At 44.7% G+C, this 19,512-nt stretch overlaps 2 protein-coding genes, 1 long non-coding RNA gene and 3 other non-coding genes across 12 annotated transcripts in view; 1 reads left to right on the top strand and 5 right to left on the bottom strand.

The window, feature by feature from the left end:
• Positions 1 to 6,218: 6,218 nt before the first annotated feature.
• slc25a3a (solute carrier family 25 member 3a) lies at positions 6,219 to 13,383 on the bottom strand. 2 transcript variants are annotated; one of them, XM_076075998.1, is made up of 8 exons: positions 13,252 to 13,383; positions 12,559 to 12,730; positions 10,036 to 10,160; positions 9,300 to 9,479; positions 8,698 to 8,879; positions 7,291 to 7,463; positions 7,090 to 7,200; positions 6,219 to 6,691 (listed from the first exon to the last, which is right to left on the bottom strand). In XM_076075998.1, the coding sequence occupies exons 2-8, from the start codon at positions 12,698 to 12,700 to the stop codon at positions 6,531 to 6,533; spliced, it is 1,074 nt and encodes a 357-aa protein (XP_075932113.1). In that variant the 5' UTR covers positions 12,701 to 12,730; positions 13,252 to 13,383; the 3' UTR covers positions 6,219 to 6,530. The 2 variants fall into 2 exon arrangements, with proteins under 2 accessions (XP_075932113.1, XP_075932114.1); XM_076075999.1 differs by having other exon boundaries at positions 12,559 to 12,725; positions 13,252 to 13,376.
• On the bottom strand, positions 6,824 to 7,025 carry LOC142932063 (small nucleolar RNA SNORA53). Its single transcript, XR_012947456.1, has one exon. It is a non-coding gene; the product is annotated as a small nucleolar RNA SNORA53 (small nucleolar RNA).
• LOC142932064 (small nucleolar RNA SNORA53) lies at positions 8,374 to 8,575 on the bottom strand. Its single transcript, XR_012947457.1, has one exon. It is a non-coding gene; the product is annotated as a small nucleolar RNA SNORA53 (small nucleolar RNA).
• LOC142932065 (small nucleolar RNA SNORA53) lies at positions 10,569 to 10,770 on the bottom strand. Its single transcript, XR_012947458.1, has one exon. It is a non-coding gene; the product is annotated as a small nucleolar RNA SNORA53 (small nucleolar RNA).
• A 1,444-nt stretch (positions 13,384 to 14,827) lies between the features above and the next one.
• On the top strand, positions 14,828 to 16,005 carry LOC142932043 (uncharacterized). The gene is made up of 2 exons (XR_012947453.1): positions 14,828 to 15,589; positions 15,676 to 16,005. It is a non-coding gene; the product is annotated as an uncharacterized LOC142932043 (long non-coding RNA).
• Positions 16,006 to 16,877: 872 nt separating this feature from the next.
• Positions 16,878 to 19,512, bottom strand: part of tmpoa (thymopoietin a) — a 34,308-nt gene continuing 31,673 nt past the window's right edge. For 4 of the 6 annotated variants that reach the window (XM_076076261.1, XM_076076262.1, XM_076076266.1 and 1 more), the window contains 2 exons: positions 18,365 to 18,462; positions 16,878 to 17,851 (listed from right to left, as the gene is read on the bottom strand). In XM_076076261.1, coding sequence (XP_075932376.1) covers positions 17,467 to 17,851; positions 18,365 to 18,462 — 483 coding nt within the window. In that variant the 3' untranslated portion in view covers positions 16,878 to 17,466. The other 2 variants (XM_076076264.1, XM_076076263.1) reach the window with 2 other exon arrangements.

The following is a 19,512-nucleotide window of genomic DNA, read 5'->3' on the forward strand; positions in this document are numbered from 1 at the left end:
TTGTGGCCAATCCTGCTTTAGACAGAGGTTAGGACCTCCCACCTCATTAGCATACAGACACGTAAATAAATAAATGTAGGTGAACAGAAATGTAGAAATAAATATATGACATATGTATTTCTTTATGTTTGATTATCAACTTTTATTTATTCATCTATACATTAATCTATTTATTTCAGTATTTATTTCAGCATTTAATTATTCTTTTATTTATTCATTTCTGTATTCAAACATTTAATTAAACATTTATTTATTTATTCCTGTATTTATTTATACATTTATTAATGCATTTATTAACTAATTAATCTAATTTAAATCATATTCTGTCCTCCATACAGTGAGGGGTCGGAGAAGATATATAATCTCTGCAGTTTTGGGTCGACCTCGGGGCCTCTTACCAGGTAAGAGGCCCCGAGGTCGTGGCCTGAACTTCCTCACTTGGGGCAGTGACTCACTCTCAACCAGGAGGGCACAATGTACCGTTTTCCAGCAGAGAACCGTGGCTTCAGACTTGGAGGTACTGACTCTCAAACCGCCCTAGTGCGTGCTGGAGGTCACGGTCTGATGGAGCCAACAGAACCACGTCATCTGCAAAGAGCAACGTTTTCCAATCTTCTATTGTCCACTTTTGGAGAGCCTTTGCCAATTGCAGCCTAAGTTTCCTGTCGTTGGCCTACAGGAGTAGCACCCGGTGTGGTGTTCTGCTGCTGAAGCCCGTCTGCTTCAAGGTTTAACATGCTGATGCTCTTCTTCATAGCTTCATACCTTCTATCAGCACAAAACAGACTGGCCATTCTCCTCTGACCTCTCACATCAACAAGGCATTTTCGCCCAGAGAACTGCCGCTCACTGGACATCTTCTCTTTATTGGACCATTCTCTGTAAACACTAGAGATGGTTTGTGTCAGAATGCCAGTAAATCAACAGTTTCTGAAACACTCAGACCAGCCCATTGTGGCACTTCACAGATTGTCTTGAATATATCTACATGCTTAAATGCATTGAGTTGCTGCCACATGATTGGCTGATTAGATATGTTTGTTAATGATCAGTTGAACAGGTGTACCTAATAAAGTGGCCGGTGGTATGAGAGAGAAAGAGAGGCCTTTCTTTCCTCCAGATGTTGACTCAGAGTGAAAGTAAAAGAAAGAACAGCGTGGATAGTCATGTACACCTAGATGCATGGTGTCATCACTCGCTTTTGTTGCCGTCAACATGTTAACAATATTCTTTGACCACACTGAACAAAGTTGAGTAATTGCAAATGCATATATCAATACTAGACAGCTTAAAGATATGTCACAACAATCTTTGTCGTATCTTCATATTAAGATACTTTTCCAATTCAATTCAATTTATTTTGTAGAGCCAAACATCACAGATTAGCCTCAGAGGGCTTTACAATCTGTACACATACGACATCCTCTGACCTTTGACCTGGGCCTTCACTGCTGTCCTGCAGCTGAAATACCACCGTATCACCACATGATGGCGCCACAACTATTATTCGTTTCCAAGGCTGTAACTATGTACGTATTTGTATTAAACCGTTCGGTGCAAGGCTTACAATACATTTGAATAACACTAGATCATCTGGAAAATGCAGAAGCTTAAATTCAGGAACACATAATGTTTCCTGTGCTCATGTAGGACAGTGGTTCTCAGCTGGTCTGGCTGTGGGAGCCACCATCATTCCTTAATGACAAGCCGCAGCCCATTCGTCTCTTTCAAAGACCATTTTATGATTTTACTTTCACAACTTGAACATTAAACCTACTGCTCTGCTATCTCTTTCCTCGTCTCAGCCCCCTGTGTCACGGTGTGTGGTACATCTCACTGGAGTCAGGAAACTTGTCAGAATGCCCATATTTGATTGGCTGAGCTGCATCACGTGATGTGATTCACAACGCCGACTAAGCCTCTGCTGTTAAGTTTCGTTTCACGATAGTCACGTGCTCGCCTTAAAACAAGCTGCACTGGAAGCAGAGCAACTGAGGAAGACAGTAGCTGTGCAATGAGAAAATAAGATAATGGGGAAAATATTATTATATATTATAATACATGTAGTGTATTTAAGAACAATTATTAAATTATAAAATAGATATAAATTTGTGATTCTGTTTAGGCCAGCAGAGAAGGCTTTGCAGGCCCTGATGACCCACCACTGCTCAACGTGAACGTTTAATCAACATCTTCAAATAGTCGGTGAAACTTCACTTTTAAACCACTTTTCAACGTCTTTTAAACTTCACAATGCTCACAGTAAAATATGTAGCAATTACATACGTAGTCATAGTAACACATCAAGAGTTTCCACGTTCAGGACAAAGAAGACCGAGTGACACAATTCATCTGTATTTATAAAGCAACAGAAATATAACATGAACAGTGTTTTTTAAATACAACTACGATGAAATAGAAAATACACAACTCTCCCTTTACTTCTTTAAATGTCTCTTTTAAAGCCGCTCTCAGATGCTCTGCCATATTTATGGTGGAAGTATGAAAGTAAAACATGATAATAATGGTGCTCATTTGCATTATTGTAATAAAGTAGTTCAAGTACTAACAAAGTATGTCGTTAGCGTGAAGACTGACGTTTATTCCGTCAGCTCGTTCACTTCGCTCCTCCGGACCGGTGCGGAGCCTCCGGACCGGTGCTCCACTCAAAGCTGCAGAGGATCTCTGAGCCTAAACATCTGCGCATGTGTTCCAGCAGTAAACACTCGTATTTTATATGTACAGACAGAATGGACTCTTCTCGCATCACGATGTCCTGGGAGCTTCTTGTTGGCAGCACACAGTCTATTGTTCCATATTTATGACGTCAAATGCTTTCAATCACGTCGTCGTGTTGATCACATTCATCACCAACTCTGCAGTTTCCCTCCACAGGAGCCAAAAGTCAGCCCTACTGCTCACTAGCAGACTGCAGACGGACTCAGACGAGACTAGCTGGTGACCAGACGGAGCATTTAGCAGCTAAAGAGTTTTACTCAGGAGGTGGAGACCAAAAACTGAGCTACAAGAGAGAGAATGTTGGCATTATGATAAAAACACAAGTCCAAATAAATGATAATGCTGACGTATGAATTGGCATCCGTTTGCTGATGCATGCAATTTTTTAGAATAAATGAATGCAGAGTTAAACCAACGATTTGACATTTGCTGTCCTTCTGTTCACATCACATTCAAAGCTACTCTGAGTATGAAATATATAAACAGAGCAGCAGGGAGGGCAGCATTAGTCATTGTGCTATAATAGGATCAGGGACTGTATGAAAGTTATGTAGGTGTGGTGTCTCACATTTTAATCGTTGGTAAATTTCATTCAACTCAATGATGCACAGCCGTCATCTCCCACGTCTGATTCTGTGACACGCGTCACGTAATCGGTTTGATCATGATGGAAGAGTATCAGCGTATCAGCAGTGGCGGACCCAGGCTGTCTGAGAGGCAAGGGCTAAAGAAAAGAAAAGAAAGGTGGGGCACCAGCACACAGCTCCACTAGCATGTAGCAGCCTGTGTCTTCCTGCAGCAGTTCTCTCCCCTGGAAGGACCCCTCAGAGAGCACTTCATCACGTTTTCTCCAATTGAATAATCAAAATAAGAAACTGCTTGTATCTCACCATTTTTGGTTTGTCATTAATGTACATTTTTGAGATGTCATGGGGTGCATCCATAAGACATATTAATCACAATGGGGAGGGTCTTTCCTTTTTTAAATAAAGATTCAACACAATTTGTTCTCCTTTTTAATTAAAGAATATTCGCAACAGAAGAATGACTGATCTATTATACTTTCAACAAAATAGAAAATACAATTACTGACAAAATCCAGGCATACAGTCAGAGTCAATGAAAGTTCCCTTCATGACCATATGACCAGAAATGATTGATTCATCCTTAGAAGTGAGCAGAAAACCCTGTTGACGTATTAAAGCTGGAGGTTCATGGGGGTTGTGGGTAATGTTCCGCTCTGCCTTGGCAGTGTGATGAAGCAGTTTGTATTGGACCTTATGAAGAGGCTGAAGCCTAACTGCCGCTGATGGAGCCCACGGCTGTTTGCATCAGCATCACGGAGCCCAGAATAGAGCCCAGATAGCTGCTGTGTTAAAGTCAGCAGCAGGAATAATGCTGACGCGGGAGCAGACAGGCTGTCAGGCCCGCAGATGGCAAATATGGAACAAATCACTGGACTGCACATACGTTCATGTTTTCACTAAATGTGGAGATTACTGCTGGGATGAGAGCTAAAAGAGGGGACGTGCTGATCCCTCATAGTGTTGATGTTTTATTCAACGAGACAGCGGTGACACCACGATCTCACAAACACGGAACACATAAATGGAATCCATTTCCCATAACCCTTTGCAACCTTACCCTGTCAGCAAGCCCTGTTAGGCACAAATACACGCACTGAGATACATCATCATTCCAACAGAAGACAGCACTGTTTCCAGTATACAAATGGATTGTAATGGCGGCAGCGGAACATCCACCGGCTGTGTGGGACTATGACCTACAGCGGGTTCCATGATGCACGTCTCCGTGTGCAGCAGCAGCTCCACCTGCTGGCTTTCCTCGTGCCACATGGGATTCATTACGCTTCACTCACGCACTAGCTGCTTCTAACCCAGGATGAAATGTGGTGCGATCTTCATGAGCTCCGATACTAACAGCATCATGAGGATGTGGTGCAGTTTTTCTCATCCGCTTTGCCTCAATTCCTACATGAGAACCATTTATTTTCATTATCAGTTCAAATCTCTTAACAATGACTGTTTCTAATTTAAATTTGTTCAGCTAATTGCAAGTGTTTTGGGTCAAGTGTGCAAAGAGGTCATCTGGAGTTTTGCTGATCAGAACTGATGAATCGACATCTTCTGTTCGATGTCTAAGAATTTACATGAAAGATCAACGGTGATGTCCTGTCTACAGTAGTTGTGACACATTGCTACACAAATAGTCTTATATAAACTGCATCCCACTTTTACACAACACCAAATAAATAACTTTCTACATGCCAACTGCACACTGATGTGATAAACATGAAGCACTGAGTCTGCTGTACATGAGCTTCAAACCAGTTATTGCATCAGTAGATCATGTGAGCTGTACGGGTCAAAATGTAAACGCTTACTTGAAGAAAGACTAGAACAGACAAATGTATGTGTCGACAGGAGATCACCTTTGAACTTTCATGTAAATTCTTAGATGAGCAGAAGATGTGCCGCAAAATGACATGCAAAAAACAAAAACCTGCAGCAGTTTAGTAACAAACGAGTTGCACCTCCTCACAGTACGCAACACCATAGATATTTATGGAATATACATGTATATGACAGATTTTGACAATTGCATGAATCATTGTTTGTGACCCTCAAACCATGAAAGGTTTCGAAGTTGTGAAGATAGTTTCTCTGAGAATGAATTCATCAGTTTGATCAGCACCCGACCCTGGATAAGAGGAAGATGGATGGATGGATGTCCATAATATTATCCGTCTTACAAAGTCAGCTGTATAAACGATTGACATGTAATAAACTTAAGCATTAGTATTTATATGAATTCTTGTGTTTTCTACTTTTTGTTGTGGGGAATTAAATGCAAAAGTAGCAGATTTTATTACCTCATTAAACGGGAACACACTGGTTTATACCGTAAAACTGAGTTATTCTGATATCGTGCTGCAATCCAAAATACGGTTACGTACTGTTAAAATAAATTACAGTAGCTGCACTAAAATAAAAGTAAATAACTAGCATCTCTGCTGCCAGTAATTTACCATTATTTTACAGTGAAATTGTTTAGAGTGTAGGACAGACTGTAGCCCACCGCCTGGTTCCACCAGAAAATGAGGTGTACTCTCCCCAAGAAGCTTTTGTAGTTGCAGTAACTTCGTTACTGTAACGAACTTGTGTGTTCTGCTCCAACCTGCAAAAAGAGAAGCAGTTGGCAGTGAAGCGAGCCCCTCCTGGTGGTGTTAAAGAGGACTGCACTGCACTCTACCATCCATTGGAATTTGAACACGGATCTAATCTACCCATGAAGTCTGTGATGATCCGTCATTGCTCACTTCTCAGGAAGGGGAGAGCTACAAGGAGCTGCTCGCTGTACACGAGCCATCAGAGAGCAGAATGTAACGTATCAACAGAAAGACGTGTAATCTAAAGGAATGAAAACACATTCATGTGAACAAGAAAAGCGGACAGACATTGTTTAAGGGAATTAAACTCTTTATTAGAATTTTAACATGTTTCTAAAGAGGAAATGATAAAACCAGACGGGTGTTTCTACAGAGGAATATTTTTGGTCTGACTCATAGTAAGTCAAGAGCAACAGTTCCATCTCGTCTCCTTGCTTGTTCTTTTGAAATATACATTAGCAGTAGCAGCCCTGGGCTCTGAGCAGAGCAGCCAGAGCTAAGGACATAAATATAGAAAACTGCTGTGTGCGCTCTGGAAGGTGTTTTGAGGGGGGGGGGGGGGGTTCAGATGTGTTAGCCGAGGCTCAGTGGAGGGGTGAGGTTACTCTGTGAGGCCCAGCTTCTTCTTTAGGGACTCCGGCATCTCGGGAGGAGGGGGGCGGGGCATGCGGAAGTAGACCTTGACAGAGTCGTAGATGAACCACTGCAGGGCGGTCAAAGTACCGATCATGATGATACGAGCCACCAGACCCTTCCACACACCTGAAGAGGAGACAATCACCACATGAGACTCAGAGCGTACCATGTGAGGTCAATACAGCCTAACCCAGGAACTCATGATCTGACATCAAGGTGTTAGAATCACTGAACTCATGCATGTTTTAACTACTATGTAGTGTCCGTCCCCCAGGCTTGCAGCACCAGGGGCTCCCTGCCTAGAGGACAGGGCTGCCAGTGCTGCAGGTGGGCTGGGGGGACAGGTAGACTGTTCTCACACGCCAATGACTCAAGCACCTCCAACTGTACAGCCGGCAAGCTGCTGAGGGGCTCTGCTCAGAGCACAGCACCCTCCAGAGGTGGATCTAAGGAGCGTGTTGGTGGAAGCCTCATGGTACACTATGCTACTGCTCAATTGACTGTGGACCGGTGTTGGTACAGACCTTTTGGTCCTAGCTTCTTGAGGACCTGGAAAGCAGTGCTGCCGGACTCCTTGTTCAGAACGGACACCACAGAGTCAGCCGGGTGGGACACGATGGCACAGAACACACCAGCTGCACACAGAGAGGAAGAACATGCATCAGAGAACTGGACTAACTTTATTGGGCCTGATGATTTGGTTTTGCAGTTGATCCATTACTCACCGATATAACCGGCCACAAAGGTGACCACCAGCTGCTCAGATTTGCTGCACTCGCTGCGGGGCTTGGGAACAGCATACTTGTAGATCAGCTCCACGGTGCGCTCGAAGCAGGAAAACTTCATCATGGTGTAGGGGATCTGCCTCATCCACAGAGGCACCAGACCCTTATAGAATCTGGAGTGAAAGGAGGGAGGAGTGTGAGCTCAAGAAGCAGAACCATCTTCACCTCGATTCAGGGTCCTCCCTGCCATCATACAGCAGACTGAGGGTGCTGTGGTCCATGGACACCACAGCACTGTTAAAAACACCTCAGCTTACACTCCAGTCGGGTCGCAGTGCCCGCTGTACGGGTGGGTGGTATATCATTAACAAGTGTGACGGGTATCACATGGTGTTTGATACCCGTCCGTGGGCTCAAAGGGCCTTTAATAAGTGAACTTGTCAACTAACCCATAAATTGGCTGAAGGAGGCGTGTGCAACACTTCGAGGCATCTAGTGGTGAGGTTGCCATCCAACTATGGCGGCCTTCTGCTAGGTTCGGTATCTTTAGGATTTTATTAATACCATTATTGGTTCTTTTCATAGACTGTATATAAGAAGATGGCTGTCGCCATCTTTTGCAATTTTTTTTTGCAAAAATGTAAAACGCAGACATCGGTGTCAGTCTGTCCCCCGTTTGTCCTCCTAGTCTCTGCCAGCAAACAAGCTGATAAGAACCAACTAAGAGAAGCAGACTGCTGACAGACCTGCTTGCTGGTCGTGCCTGCTGTGCTTGTGGAACACAGTGGTGGATGAGAGACTGAGGACAGAGCAGATCTTAATGCATGTTGAACAGATGAAGTATTGGCTTTCTACTAACAAAGGTTTTATTGCAACGAGTGTAGTCGCCATCAAGTCTAGTAATCTTCACTTCAGTGTCTCCACCACAGCTCTGCTCACCTTCTCTTCATGTGTTTGAACAAGTAAAAATCAGTTAGATATCACTGATGAGTCTGGACTGACTAATCAGTTTACCCTCATCACTCTAACAAGTATCGAGTAGATTGCAGAGAAAATATAACACGTTACACACAGTAACTATGTAGTGTCCGTCCCCCAGGCTTGCAGCACCAGGGGCTCCCTGCCTAGAGGACAGGGCTGCCAGTGCTGCAGGTGGGCTGGGGGGACAGGTAGACTGTTCTCACACGCCAATGACTCAAGCACCTCCAACTGTACAGCCGGCAAGCTGCTGAGGGGCTCTGCTCAGAGCACAGCACCCTCCAGAGGTGGATCTAAGGAGCGTGTTGTCAGAAATCCATTCACCAATAATTCATCACTAAAGCAAAAACTCCTATCAGCGATTCAAAGTCACTTACTGACAGTGACAAAGAGGAATGCTGAGGAGCTGGAAGAAGGCAGCACACTTACGCCCAGACACCCTCCTCTGCAAACATCTTGGGGACACACTGTCTCAGGTTGTTGGCGTAGCCCGGCTTGGTCTGGATACGAACTTTGGCAGCCTCCATGGGAGCCAGAGCAATGTCTGCAAAGAACTCTGCGCTGGCTGAGGCAGCCAGGTACAGCGATGTCCTCCACAGGTAGGTGTTCTCCTGTTGAGTGAACCCACACAACAGACGGTCAGACAGACTAGGTGTCATAAAAGCTACCGAGCACACCGACTAACCGCGATGATTAATTAAGAGTGAGGTCTGCACTGGTCACTGCCCTGGGGTGAGTATCCCCATACAGAGAGATCCCCTCGTGTGACCGGTCTTTTTAGAGACCACCGCTCAAACTTTTAGAACAAATATTGGCCGTTTACTGTCGGAGCAGCCTTACTCTATGATTAACAGCATGCACACGCGCGCACACACTAGATGTATCCAGCGCTACTCAAAAACAAATGCTATCAGGTCTACGTGGAGACCATTTGATTCCACTCGAGTAGAACAGCTCATCAGAAAAAGGTAATACTTATAGCAGACAGATGAACAAACATGCTGTCAGAGCACAGCTGCGTGTGGACTCACCTCCCCCAGTAAGTCGCCGTAGAAGACCTTGAACACTTCGTATAAGCCGAACTTGCACAGTCCCTGCATGGAGTAGCCGATGAAGGTGGGAGCCCAGCCCTTAGCCAGGCCCCTGACACCATCTTCCCTGATGGTCACTGAGAAGCCCCTGCCGATGCTCTTGTACTTATCTGGGTCCACCTGAGGAGGAGAATCAACACTGATGAAGCATGTCCCCCAATCACTGGCAACTCTGGTGTGTTGTGTAGATAAGTATATGCTGACGTGGTGAATAGCCACTAGTATGGGACAAGACTTGAGTGGTTCTTTTATTAGTTTAAGAGCCAAGCGCTTTGTTTGAAATCACACTTTCTAGACTGCAATTTAGAAATGTTTAACTATATTAGCTTAACAAACTTTATCATTCATGTTACAGCCAATAGGTGATGTCAGGATGACCTATAGATTTGTACAAGTATGAAGCACTGGTACACAGGAGTCAGACAACTCCAAAACTTACTGAGGAAATATATGAGGAAGTATTAAAAAACTGGCATGAACTAACCACACCATGAGGCTGGATACAAATCAGCAGCTAAAGAGTGAATGGGGTTTCTCAGGCACAGCCCATTGAAAGTGGCCTCTTCCTTGTTAACGAGTCATTTCCATGAAGATGGGACATGAAACCACGGAGCTGAGAGGCTGCAAGAGCTGCTGGCTACTCGCTGCTACTGTGAGGTTCAGCTTCCGTACAAACCTGCAGGCGACACTTGACAAGGTCGAGGGGCACCACTGCTGTGTGTGTGATGCCGCAGCTCAGGATACCCCCAAAGCCACACAGGGCATAGTACTTTGAGGAGCCAAAGGCGCAGCTGATATCCTCTGTGGTAGAAGGAGGGGACACACAGCGAACATGCAACATGCGGGGTCACATGCAGCACAGGACACAAATCAACACCAAACCAGAGCCACAGAATGGAAGAGTTGTCACTGCTGAAGGAACACTGCCAAACCATTGAGACCAGTTTGCCAATGTCCCTACTGTGGACAGTTCGACTCTCCCATTATAGATGTTCTGCCACCAGTTATTAGGATCACACAGCAACGGTTGATCAAATCATTGTACACAAGTGATTTCAGTATGAACTTTTTGGGACCACAGTGGTGTCGTGCAGGTTGGGCCATTCACTATAAAATAGTCTTATTAAATAAGTGCAGCCACAGATGTGTTGATAATGTGACTAGTGTATACTAGTTTTCAGTCAGCTGGTCTTGGATCAGTAACTATGTAGTGTCCGTCCCCCAGGCTTGCAGCACCAGGGGCTCCCTGCCTAGAGGACAGGGCTGCCAGTGCTGCAGGTGGGCTGGGGGGACAGGTAGACTGTTCTCACACGCCAATGACTCAAGCACCTCCAACTGTACAGCCGGCAAGCTGCTGAGGGGCTCTGCTCAGAGCACAGCACCCTCCAGAGGTGGATCTAAGGAGCGTGTTGGTGGAAGCCTCATGGTACACTATGCTACTGCTCAAGTGACTGTGGACTGGTGTTGTGCACGATTTGAGCATTTTCTGGCAGCAGCACAAGCTTATGGGATTTATATTCAATTGGCTAAAACTGCAGATCACCACTGTGGTCCTACAAATACATGATCAAAATAATTTACTAAGAATAAACTTACCGTTTTGATAAAAGATTAGGAGCTATAAATGCATTTAATGACATCATTTATTTTTTAACATCACCATAATGCATGTGTCTGGACTAGCTCAGCCTGACAGTATAAGGTCAACAGTGTGTTAATGAACAATCATTAACTGATAAAGTGACATTAACGGGTTTCATATCTCTTCTACATTTAGACAATTGAGAGAGACGTCCTTGACTTTGTCAACATACAGGACATGTTCTCCCTCAGGCCTGGCACTCCTGACTTACACCTCCACGAGTCCTCTACGGTGACTGGGTGGGTCCAAATCATTCAACACATATGAACACTGGTGCAGAATCATGCAACCATGTTATGATCACTCCAACACATTGGAATCAGTACTCAATGACAAAAGAAACAACTTCACAACGGGGCTGATGATATTTCTCCCATGCAAATTGGTGCGTTTTTAGGACAAACAAAAATACAGCCATGGGTGGATGGGGCGTGACGTAAAAAAAAAAAAAGGCGCCGAGCCACAGAAACAGACCTGCAATCTGCATTTGACCAGATCAAGGGGAACGACAGCTGTGTGTGTGGTACCACAGCTCAGAATCCCACCAAAGCCGCACAGCAGGAAATACTTCTGAGAGCCGAACTCACAACTGTCCCCCTCTGAAGAAACACAGGGGAAACGTTTGGAACAGGACACGCTGGGGTTTAGAGAGGACGACACTTTCTTTTAGTCTTTAGATGACTACTGTCTACGACTTTAAAGAATTGAACTGGTTTAATGTTGGCTGTGCCCTCAATCCAGGTAGATGTTTGACAAGCCAGAGCTTATTTTAGCAGCCTCACCCTCGTGAAACTAGTTTGAACACAATTGAAATGAATCACAACTGTTACCTAGCCAACTGTGCTTTAAGGATGAAAACGTATAAATGCAAGGGACAAACACTAAATAGTGGAGGAGCAATATGAAATGACTACATGGACCGTTTTTGACTTTCACAGTCACTGGACTGCCTTAATGGTGGAGGTGAAGAAGTTTAATACTTGTGGCTGAAGCTTGTTGGGCAATGGAAACTTGTTAACAGAAACCACGAGGGCAGAGACTTACATTTGGTGGACGGTTGAGTGGTGTAGTGAGGTCATGTTGGTGCCTTTGAGTCAGTCAAGACAATCTGTTATCAGACCTGAGCTGCTCAGTCAGGGGTCACGTGTATTTCTCGACCAGTTTGGCTTTATGGAAGTCAATTACTAAAGCTCCACTAAAAACAGTTGCATTCCTTTTGCATACACTATATGTAATTAAGCGCGACACGTCAAATACAGTTCGCTGCAGTTCAGAGGCAAGATATCACTTTGTCCTTCCTCGTCCTCCACAGGCTGCCTGAATGCAGCACGGGCCTCTCAGCTAACTGCCTCAACGTCAAACAACGGATCCTTCCGAGCGATTTTAATCATTTAACGATACAGTAGAAACCACACACAGGCAATCGTACTTTACATGAACTAGATCTATGCTGTTTTACACAGCGAAGCTGGTCGCAACCAGGGGAATCTGGTCGGCTAAGCTAAGGCAGCTAACGCTAGCCCATTAGCCGTCCTGCGGACTCGGCGCCGGAGTTACCTTCTGCGGTAGCGGCTGCTGCCAGTCTGCGGGTCCTCTGTCCGTGGAGGCTCTGTTGAGGTTCTTCCACTTTCTGGAGGGAGAACAGGGGAGCGCTGAACGGGTTGCCCCGGGCCAGCTGGGTCAACGCGGTCGGGTACATGTTGGTGTCCTTCCTGCTAGCGGAGCTACGCTGCAATGAGCAACAAGTTAGCTGTGCGTTGGCTCGAGCTAAATGGCAGATGTGACTGGTAACACGCGCACGCGCACCCCCCCCCCCCACACACACACACACACCTAAACTGAGGGATGCTAAGTCACGTGCTGGTTAGCTTGGTTTAACGTCCGAATGAACGCAGACGCTTATTGAATGAACACACATTAGCAAACACTACGCTACAAACACGAGCATGTAACGCTCATGCCAGTTACTGGTCCATCACTGTAACACCCTTCTCAAACTCAAACTGCCTACCTACACACGCATGTAACATTTCCTTGTCCCTTTCTAGCATAGCAGATGCTAAATGCTAGGCTAAAATACGTGCTACGCTAACTTGACCGCTGCAAGTTGGAAGGTCCAATTTTAACAGAAGGTTAAAGTGGCATTCACTAAACGGCTAACAGAAGTCACCGTTCTGTAAAATCATCATCCATAAAGAAGTGTCAACGTTTCATATGTACCATTTGTTTTAAATGAATAACTAGACTCACTCTGTGTCTTAAGATGGCGCCTCCGCTGAGCTGCAACCGGCTGTTCGGAGAGACCGAATGACCTCGCGGTAAACCGATTTGTCCTTTCGTGACGTCGGCGAACAGCCTGGGCGGGTACGTCCGCCTCTCTGTCCCGAGAGAAACCGCCGCAGAGCTGCCAATCAACACCTCTGGTCCAATCACAAGATTGACCCGTGATTCATTAAGGCGGTGCTTGTAGGAACTTGTCTACAATTATTGAGAAAATACTTTTTCTAGCACTTCAAATGATCAGAAACAGTTTTTCTCGGTCCAAATGTATGACATTTACTTTGAAAGATCTGTGGTGGAAAAGCAAACATGAATCAAAGGGCCACTGAAGCACCATGGGTTTGGGTTTTACGCAGGCAAAATCATGCATTGTCCAGACAGGATCCTGTGTTTCTCATGATTTATTGAACAAAACCAAACAAACAAACTCCTGCTCTGGTAGAGAAAAACATAGGCCCACCCTGGTGCGTGCTGGTCCTGTACCTGCATATAACCACAGGTATATATATATATATATATATATATATATATAACAACAAAAAATAATTAAACAACAAAAAATAATTAAACTAAACGAATGACTATCATATATCAAAAAATCTAACCTAAATAAGCAAACATGTAATTAATAATAATAATGAAACAATACGACTTATGAATAAAATAACTTAATACCAACATCAAATAAATAGCTCCAACAAGATCTCTTAATTGGTAGAGTAAAAATGTTTTACATTTTAATTAAGGCTGTAGTCAGAGATCTCCTGAACTCATATGTGTAACCAAGTGGAACTGACGGGGTGAAACTATGGGGTCCGCCGGACCGGTAATGAGGTGCACGGTCCTGATTAGGTGAAAGGATGCACCTGCTGGCAAATCGCGTCCTTTGTCTTTCTCTCCGCCGTCACGAGCGGCTGTGCTGAATCTGCTCTCTGGGTACATCCCAAGTCTCTTAATTCTCATTTCCTCGCTCCTCGCTTGAACCGGAAGTTGTTCTGCGCCGTCATATTGACGGCCGTCCCAAAGCTCTAATTTAGCTCTGAGGAGTGAGGATCGAGGAGAGAGGAGAGATCTCTGAGGAGCCATGAGCAAGGACCCACGAGAACAGACTTACAGGAAGTGTTTTAACGGCCGACACGCCCCCTCATTGTTCATCAGTCATGTGATTGGACGCTGCAACCGATCGGACTGATGAGATTTTTTTCAACATGTAAACAGTGAAGACGGATCACAGATTAAACTCAAGCTTTATATTTGATTCGTTTTCTGATTCAACATCTGGTTTAAATAAATGTTCATTGTAGTCTGAACAACAAAAGGACCACAAACAACTTTCTACATTTATTAGAAAGATTTGTGTTTTCATGATCTGAACTTTTATTATGGAAACAATTAAAGTCAGAGGGAACTGGAGAGACGAAAAACGTATTTATATATATATATATATATATATATATATATATATATATATATAGAGAGAGAGAGAGAGAGAGAGAGAGAGAGCGAGAGAGAGAGAGAGAGAGAGCTGGAGAGACGAAACACTTTTTACATCATGTATCATCATTTCATTCAGTCACGTGAGGCTGTTCATTCCTGATTGTCGGGTTGATGAGTTTTATCATTTAAGAGAAACAATAATCATATTCTGGGTTATTTAATAATGACGTCATCATTTGAATTTCAAAACGTACAGATGCAAATAATTCATAAATAAGACGATCACATTCCGCCGGTAGAAATGGATCCTGTGCTTATACACAGGACACAGTTTGTTAACAGGCTACAGAGAGAAACACCTCTACAGTGGTGATTACTGTGTGTCTTTATTAGTTATTAGTAGTATTAGTTACTGTTATTAAGTACAGTGATCATGTGAACAGACACAAACTTATCTAAAGTCTCTCCAGCTGTTAAAGCCGACTGACAGCTGATCCAGCTGTGATCATCAGCACCGTCATCAGAAACAGACGTCGCTTCACGTGACGCAACTGAGGAAAGGACGTCTCATGTCTCTTAAAAGATATTTCCTGTTCCTCTCTCCTCGCATGGTTTCCTCCATGCATCCCTGGTGGGAGGGACTAAGATGCAAGGAAAGGACCCAAGTGAGGGAAATGGGGATGCAATTAAGAGACTTGGGATGTACCCTCTGTCTCCGCCGCCACAAGCGGGTGTGCTGAGTCCAACTACTTTCTCTCCCACAACAAGCGGAGACGTAGCGTGAGGCCGCATAAGTTGCGTCGGTAGCGCAGTGTCTGGGAGGCATCAGTTACGGAGCGGACAGCGTATGTTTGGGGGATGGCTGATTCAGGTATATATATATTTTTATGCATTTCATGTGCTGGGGAAATTCGGTACAATTAAGGAATATGTAATGTTGTATTTGTGTTATTTTAGAGCTTCCTGAGCAGTGCACCCAATGGTAGCTGGGGGGGAATCCAAGTGGGGGTGGCTGGGTTGCTGAACAGGTGGGTTGAAGTAGAATCTGTTGTTCGTTTTCTGTTTATTGGCAGTTATTCGTGATTACTTGTGTTTTCGTTTTTATTTATTTTCTAGTTAGTGGGACGCTGCGTTGGTCTTTTTGTTTTGTTTATTTTGCTTTAAATTGTTTGTGATGCCAATCTTAGCGCATGGTCTGTGAACTCCTCCTGCCCGCTAAACCAGCTGTCACTGGTTACTCCACCTAGTTATTTGTACCAATAAAGTATTTATATTTTCATAACACTGCTTCCTGTGTGTACGTGCCTTTACGGTGTTTTGAACCGGGTCTCTGTGGTAACGGGGTGCTACATATGCATTACTCATCTGGAATTATTGATGTATATAAGATTTTTATGGCACCTCAAATATTCAGAAATGAGCTTTTTGAATGTAGACCCAGGGTCTCCGTGTCTCCTGGGACACTTGATGGAGCCGAGTCATCATTTTAACCACATTTGTTTCAGTATGAAGAATATGAAAATGATCTTGCAGAAACTTGCTTTGTTTAGGTACTAACCAACCTCTATTTGTATCAGATACATTATTACAGTGCGCTAATGCAGTTGCTGCATTCAGTTCAGTACCACACAGGGACGTCACTGTGACAAATAAGCATTCATTCTTTTCTTTTTTTTACAGTGAAAGAAAGAGATGAACAGCGGTTTGTAGGGAAAAGCACATTCAGAAATCTAAAGTCTGTGGTAGGCCCAGTAGCCTATAGAGCGCCGATGTGTTTCAGTCAAGTTAAGACAAGCAACACTGCCGCACCACTTTGGATTGAGTCGGACTCTTTGGAAGTGCTAGTAGTCAGTTTAGATGCGGTATGCAGCTCAGGACCAGCGCTGTGGGTTTGTGCTGCCTGAAGTCGTCGCCATGAAGTATGACATGGTCTCCTAACCTGATGCATTTACTGCTAATCAGACCACAAATGAAACATCACTCCCCACATGTTACATCAAAGTCCTGGCATGCTTTGTATTTAGGTGAAAATTCCCATGAAGATCAAAAGGTGTGACAGAGACAGGTTAGAAGTTACAGACTCGGAGGTGTAACTGAAGAAACTCAGGTAAATTGTCTCATCAGAAAATGTATTGAAGTTGTTCATGAATCAAATGCTCTTAAAGACACAGTAACATTAGTTTATTTAGTGGATATTCAATATTTGTGACAATGAATACATAATTAAGTAGAATACACAGGGATGTTCAATTATTAGAAGAGAAAGACAGAAAAAAGTAGGGTTTAGGAAGATTTAGGATTATAATAACAAGCCTCCCTGTCTCATGAACAAAGATGGTCATGTGAGGTTCAAACTCCATCCTCAAGGCTGTTAATGACAGACACTAAGGCAAAGTGTGGAGCTAAACCTCAACCACACACATTCAGTACAAACACATACAAAATGAACGCAGTAATAAAAAGTGAGTCCACATGTTTCTATGACTGGCTCTGTTGTCACCTCACCGACTGTCAAACATGTTCTTTCACAACACGTCATGGACATCCTTCAGAGTCACTGAAACGCTACGTCGCTTCTCTTAAGGGATGCGCTGAGAATCGATATAAAAGGAAAAGAGAAGAGAGAAACAGGGCGAAGATGTCGGGTCATTTCACAGCACCGGGGGATAAAATGGCTACAATGCAGATTCACACTTGAAAAGACAGAAGCAGGCGGGCTTCTGTGCCCTCAGACGCTTCCTGAGCTCTCTACGCTGCGCTGCCACCGGCCACCTCTGTGTCTGGGGCTGTAAAAGGGTTGATGGTGTTGGTCTCCATGGCCTGGTACACCAAGAACAGGAAAGCAGCCAGGATGGCCAGCAGCAAGAGCTTTATCCACAGAGACACGCTGCGGTACGCTGCCTTGGTCTGCCCTGCAGGGGGCGCTGCAGACAGAAGCCTGGAGGAAGAGGAGGGAGGGGGCAGGCTGCTGACTCTGTTGACAGTGCAGCTCTCTGTGTAGGAGGAGGAGGAGGAGGAGGAAGTGGCTGTCTTGGTGGTCTTTGGAGAGAAGAGGTGGTTTTCATCATTCCACAGGTCACTGGAGGTCACTGGGCGACGGGCAGCTCCTCTAATGGGTCGCCGGCAGGTGGCGCTACGAAAGACAAGGATTTACACTCATGGTTTTCTGAGGGAGACATCAACACGGCAAACTATCTGACGAATACAGAAGAGATCCGTCCCTGTTTTAGTTCAGGTCCGTCATCATGACGTCATGACGGCTGCAAACATGCACTTTCATAGTCTCAGCAACAGACATAAATAAATATATTGTGAGCAGCTTCCAGAAGCAACTCAATGTTTCCAAATGAAAGCATGAAGGGACATGGAGGTCACACTACCGGGCTCACTTTCATGTTGACCATGTTATTAAAGACTCTGTCCCTTCCTTCATGGCAGTGCAATACTAACTCGAGTGTCTGTAATTTAAAATAAATAAATAAATCTTGTCATCTCTTTGTGAAGCTGTCAATTGGAATGTTTAAATGCCATACAAAAACACAGTTATCATAAAGTGACTATTTGACTGCTGGTGTTTAGACATCAAAAAGACATAAAAGATAAAAACATAAAAAGAAATAAGTGCTGAGAACCACTGGTTCCTTACGTGATTCCTGTTGGACTGTTGATGTCACTGTGGAACAGCTCCTTCAGAACCTCCTTCTCCACTTTCGGGGTTTGGTCGCTGGCTGCTATCTTCTCCACCTGACAGAGAAGCAGCATGGAGAGCACGATTACTCCACTGGCCTGTAGAAGCACGCTTGGACCAGCAGAGGGCGCCCTGCATGACATGACACACCTCTCACCATGCTGACTACTGAACCACCTCGTGAATGTGACACAGTCCTTTCCTCTGCATGGCCCGACCCCCTCGCTTCAGCTACCGGCTCCTCTCTGTTTAGCAGAGGGCACCGGTGTAAGCGGGACTCAACTGATCGCCATAGTGACACCTTGTCATACTGACCAATCAGTGGTGTGCAGGGTCTTAGGTCCGCCTTCTAGCCTGGGCTCAGCTCGCTGACAACCAAAAAGAGTACCAGGTACTATCCACATATTGCTGCTAGTGGAAAACCAAACTAGAGCGAGTAGAGTAGAACCATGCAGTGCAGCAGTCTACCTGTCTCACGAGCAGCTGAGCGTCCTCACAGGGCTGCATGTGGACAGGAAGCTGGGGACTTTCTGGAGGGACACAAACCATGTGTGTGACCGTGTGCTGCTTAACAAGCCAACAGGTCAGCGGTCACACATGTGACCAGCTGAGATTTAACAACCCCACACCGTGAACCAACGGCTGTGTACCCACACACAGCGCACCAACCACATACAAGCGTCAGCGAGAGGGGACAGGAAGGAGCAGCTGTACCCATGCTACAGAGACACCGGCGGCCTTAGATCCAAACTGGTCCGACAGAGACCAGTAGTGCTCTTGTCTCTTAATGGGGGAGATGTTACACAAGGGGCTGAAGGGGACCGGACCCACTTTGGGGATCTGAGCCAGAGGGGACGAAGGCCTGGATGGCTCGACAGCCGGTTGTGGACTTGGTTTAGTACAAGTCAAAGAGCCCACCTGAAGAACATAAGACTAGATTATTAGAAACATGTTCAGGGAAAAGGAAGAGCTTGTTATTATACCAACTACGCTGTTGAAATAGTTTTAGTGATGAATTCCATTGTGATACAAATTCACTTCTACGCACCCGAGCTGGTCTTAAAGGTTCAGTCCTTGTCTCAGGTTCCTGAGACACCAACACAAAT

Source organism: Anarhichas minor, unplaced genomic scaffold (genome assembly GCF_050575085.1).
Source record: "Anarhichas minor isolate MPS153535 unplaced genomic scaffold, ASM5057508v1 ptg000055l, whole genome shotgun sequence".
NCBI classification, from domain to species: Eukaryota; Metazoa; Chordata; class Actinopteri; order Perciformes; family Anarhichadidae; genus Anarhichas; species Anarhichas minor.